General features: G+C 37.4%; 1 protein-coding gene across 1 annotated transcript in view; it reads left to right on the top strand.

The window, feature by feature from the left end:
* The first annotated feature begins 312 nt into the window (after window positions 1-312).
* LOC125659653 (uncharacterized) overlaps window positions 313-4498 on the top strand; it is a 4239-nt gene continuing 53 nt past the window's right edge. Inside the window, exons 1-2 of the mRNA XM_048891395.2 lie at window positions 313-401; window positions 1691-4498. The exon at window positions 1691-4498 is cut by the window's right edge and continues 53 nt beyond it. Of these exons, the coding sequence (XP_048747352.2) occupies window positions 1691-3367 (1677 nt within the window). The 5' untranslated portion in view covers window positions 313-401 and the 3' untranslated portion in view covers window positions 3368-4498. The remainder of the gene's footprint in view (window positions 402-1690) is intronic.

The raw sequence follows: 4498 nt of genomic DNA, 5'->3' as shown, positions 1-4498 counted from the left end.
CATTCTGAGGTAGCGATTCCTGTGATTCTACTTCTACCAGCAAACGCGGTCACCGTCAAAATGATGATTATTATGCCATTGTTGGGTGTGCGCATGTCATTTTAACAGATATATTGGTGAAGGTCTATTTTGGATTTTATCCAAAAATTGAGTTGTATGTAAATGCTCTAGGTTGCACATGAATAAATGAAATGTTTCTAAATCAATCCACATATAGACTTTTTACAGCAGAACGTGTTCGTAGGTCATTCATCTTTCTGAGGAAAATAAACCTTTTGATCCACCCGAAGACCTACCCGATTATTCAGAAGGGTGGAGTTACCGTTCTTTGTCCATACTGGCATCATGACAACGCCCCCTATTCGGATTATGTTTTAGGAGCATGTGATATCTGTAAAGAGGTTCGTATTATGATAGAGAATTGTTTCTTTGTTAAATGAAGTATATCTATTAATATATGGGCACTCTAACAAGATTTGTAAACGCAGTGGGCCCCCCTGCTCCGCAGCGTTTTGCTTTCCTTTAACTCTCTTGATATTTCAAAATCATCAATCTCGTTGTGTTAATTTATTGTGTTTTTGAAACATTTCAAATGTCAAATCTTACCACGTATTCCATTTTCTATTTCAAATAAGGGAGTTATTTCATAGTGGATTTCGTTCCGGTTCACTGCCGGGACGGAATTTAAATGTCGGTATTACTTGCAATAAGAAAACAACTGCAATGAAAGAAATCAATAAATCATCATTATTTTTCAAACATTTGCAGCTTAAGGTAAATCCATACTCGCAGTTTTATCTGATACAAGTTTTAAAAGTGTATTTATTTCCATTCATTAGAGTTAAAACTAACAAATTATCAAATAAAGTACATAGGTCATCACACTTTTTAAGATGCGAGACGTACATAAACAGAATCATATATCACCGTCAGAAAGTTGCAATTTTCCTTAAACAGCATTATCAAAATTTCATACAAACTGGTTACGACGATATAATAGCATTCAAAACAATTTCATGAAACTATATCTTCACAAAAATATACAAAATGTCTGTAAAAATAAAGGACATCTATCACATAATAGACTTGATAAAGAAATCAATAAAAACAGAGTTATTGCCCTTGGATTCAATATTTTAAAACATTATCATTGATGATTCATCTATAACTTAGACTTTGGAAATAGTTTATTTTTAACAAGATTTTTTACAATAATTATCGGAAAAGACTCTACCAAAATTTATGTTCCTATCATACATAAATCTAAATAATTATTGATTTTGCAAAATCTGATGACATCACAGGAAGGTGGAATTACTTTAAGGATTTTTTTACATTCATAATTTAAGAATTAACAATGCAAATGAATGCCGCATACTCCTGTTATTGCATGAACTCTCTCCCTCTCTCTCTCTTTCTCTCTCTCTCTCTCTCTCTCTCTTGTCGTTTTTATGTACCCTGTTGCCTCAGGCACTGAGTGAAAAAAAAAGTTTCAGAGTTTCAAGTTTTATGTAATATTGTCCATAGATAGACATAAACACACGCACAAAGAAGACCAAAACAACTCTATGATAACTAAAATGTGTCTCCACGGTAACGAATATACAAGGCATGTTATCAAGAGCTCATTCCAAGTCCATTCTTGTTCTTTCATATACTATTTATAGAATAATACTTCTGACTTTTTCAGATGTCCAAACGGGACATAAAGTTTGCCCAGCACTATGTGGAGTGTACACAGTGTGAGGCGAACGCTGAATATTACTGTAACACCTGTACCGACAACCTGTGTCAGGTATGCCGGGACCGTCACACCAAGAGCAACGCTACCAAATCCCACGTCATCGTCTCCTACCAGGAGAAACAGACGACATCTCCAAACACCGAATCTTGCAGGATCCATCCAGATTTCTCCTATATTATGGTGTGTTTAGAATGCCAACTTCCGGTCTGTCCGCGATGTTTGAAAGAAAACCACGGCGGTCACACATTCAAAAACACCGAGGATGTACTGAAGGAAACTGAACAACCTTGTAATCAGAGAATCGAAAACATCAAACGATCTATCATTCCAAAGTGGCGCAAACATTTAGCCACATTGTCTGAGGAAAAAGTCACATCAAAACAGACGATCTCTAACATCAGAACACAAATGCGAGAAGATGCCAAGGCGATCAAGGATTTAGTAGATGTTATTCTGGAGAAGAACTTCAAGAAATTGGATACTGATGAGAAAAGTTTGAATGATGAATTCAAAAACCAAGCCAGTCTCATTTCGGATTACATCAGTAACTACGAACAGTTGATTGATGAGTATGAAAATGAACAGCAGAAACCTTTTGAGAAGTTGATGTTGCGGAAAGAGATACTACAATCGGATATTATGGAACTTCAGCTGTCAAAGGTAGATAGACCAAGTTATCATCGCGAAAATGTTAGCGAAAACGATGTAGAAAAACTACTTGGAAAATTAGCGGTACCCAAAAGAGCGGCTGGTGAATCATTAACACAGCCAGACAAGAATCCCTCTGTGTCCAAGACACCCACTTCTACAACCACTTCTACCACTCCTATCAAATGTCATGAATTCACCTTGCCGTTCCCAGAGGCAAGACATATTTCAAATGTCCCAAATAACAAGTTTTGGATTGGAGATGAAAAGGGTCAGATAATATTGAAAGATAGCACAGGCAACAAACTAGATGAAGTCAGAACCAAAAGCTCCTCCATGACCGGTTATTTTTCGGTGACTGATAGAGGAGATCTGTTATATATCGAGAAATCAGAGAGCAGCATTAAGATGTACAGGTCAGACAGGAGTACCGCCACCGTCACTACCACTAAATGGACACCACTCTGTGTCTTCTCCTCTCGTAGGAATGGCGACATACTGGTTGGGATGACAAATGGTACCAGTAAGAAACTGGTTCGATACGACAGAGAGGGTCAAGAACTCTGGCAAAGTCAGTACGATGTCAGCGGTAAACCTCTGTATAGCTACCCTGTCTATATCACGGAGAATGTGAATGGCGATGCCTGTACGTCAGATCGAGGCACCAATGATTCTGTGGTAGTGGTGGATAGGGACGGAAATCACCGGTTCTCCTACAGAGGCCATATGCAAAAAGCTGAATCAAAATTCACTCCTTATGGAATCTGTACTGACACAATGGGGCGGATCCTAGTAATTATTAATGCTAACAGTATCCACATGATTGACAAGGACGGAAACTTTATTGCGATCTTGATGTCGTTGGACAAAGAGAATGGGGTCTATATTGAGAAGGGAATATGCATAGACAATGGTAATCTGTGGACTTGTGGAGAAAACAGAGTGAAAATGTTCAAGTATCTCGATACTTCGTAAATCGACAGTTGATTACCTGATTGTCAGCTTTTGTATACAGTCTGTTTCCACACCAGAGCGTAGTATTAAGGAGATCAAGTACCTTAAGGACAGCAAACCCGCAGATCTCACTTAGCAACCTTTGAGTGAAATCATTTAAGACAATGCATACTTTTCCCATAACAAAAGTGTGCGACATTCCAAGAGATTGGGTTATCACTGTCTCCATGTCGAACACGGAACTCGAAATATACCCTTTACGCATAGGATTACATCAACATATTATGTAAGGGCGGGAAACCAACTCCACAATATGTATCTACCCGTCTATGTATGCGAATACCCAGCCACACAACAGGGGATGTTAGCGTACCCAATGTGTATGTAAACATTTCGATGGACTTTTGGGGGGTTTGTAGTTGTAATCTTTGCGGGGTTTTGTTATGTAGTTGTAATCTTTGCGGGGTTTTGTAGTTGTAATCTTTGCGGGGTTTTGTAGTTGTAATCTTTGATTTTGCCACCTTGTTGGCACATACGTAATTTTTTCCAAAATTGTAGATCCTCTCCCTTTAATTAATAAACAAAGGTGACTGCCTCTCTTTCTATCTTCGACGTAGAGGAAACACAATGACGTAACTTCCATTACCACGTGATACACTTGTGATAACAAAACCTGCCTGAGTTTCTTTATGTATTGTCAATGTAACGTAGAAAGCGTGTTCATTGAAATCGGTGGTAAGTGACGAGTTTGTGGGACCCGTTGCCAAGCATATTTTACACTACAAAACGTACAGTTAGTATTAAAAGAAATCATTTAGATATTTTCGTAAGTTGTCATAATGCCCATGGATACATTTTAAGGTGGATCGATCCTCGTGTGATAGCATAAGTTTTTGCAAAAAACATATTAATTTAAACTTCGCGCATTATAGAAATACATGTATATCTTTCAGAGGAATTTTATTCACTGGGTAAAACAAACAAAAATTGTAAACTATTGATAGTGAAAAAGTTTCCATAGATAATCAATTATTTACATGTATAATGAAAAAATTATGTCAAGGGCAACAACTACCATGTTGGTATTTCCTCTACTGTATGTCTATTATACAATGATTTCCCCAAGATCCGCAATTAATTTATTCATATTTA

This window comes from Ostrea edulis, chromosome 9 (genome assembly GCF_947568905.1).
Source record: "Ostrea edulis chromosome 9, xbOstEdul1.1, whole genome shotgun sequence".
Lineage (NCBI taxonomy): Eukaryota > Metazoa > Mollusca > Bivalvia > Ostreida > Ostreidae > Ostrea > Ostrea edulis.
Note: the sequence above shows the minus strand (reverse complement) of the source record. Positions and strands in the feature narration are given on the sequence as shown.